The sequence below is a fragment of the Penaeus monodon genome, chromosome 15 (genome assembly GCF_015228065.2).
Source record: "Penaeus monodon isolate SGIC_2016 chromosome 15, NSTDA_Pmon_1, whole genome shotgun sequence".
NCBI classification, from domain to species: domain Eukaryota; kingdom Metazoa; phylum Arthropoda; class Malacostraca; order Decapoda; family Penaeidae; genus Penaeus; species Penaeus monodon.
In genome coordinates this window covers 47157734-47157965 of record NC_051400.1, presented here as the reverse complement: position 1 = coordinate 47157965, position 232 = coordinate 47157734, and the positions used below count along the sequence as shown (strand labels likewise).

Below are 232 nucleotides of genomic sequence, written 5' to 3'. Positions count from 1 at the left end.
GCATTGTCATATCACCATACTCCAACCACGCCTTCAATCTCACCGTCGCCATCTTCTTCATCTTTACAAGCAGATTTAGGTATACCTAACAATAATCACCATCCATTAACACCACCATCAACACACACACAACCATCAGTCATTGATGCTGCAACCATGTCCACTATCACTAGCACTAATGTAACATCCTCCACCACTCCTACCCTCCTTCTCCAGCTTCCGGGGCAGAATG

General features: G+C 45.7%; 1 protein-coding gene across 1 annotated transcript in view; it reads left to right on the top strand.

Moving 5' to 3' along the window:
* Window positions 1–6: 6 nt before the first annotated feature.
* Window positions 7–232, top strand: part of LOC119582064 (serine/threonine-protein kinase Tao-like) — a gene marked incomplete in the record, with an annotated part of 21354 nt that continues 21128 nt past the window's right edge. The window contains 1 exon segment of the mRNA XM_037930304.1: window positions 7–232. Within this exon segment, the coding sequence (XP_037786232.1) occupies window positions 157–232 (76 nt within the window).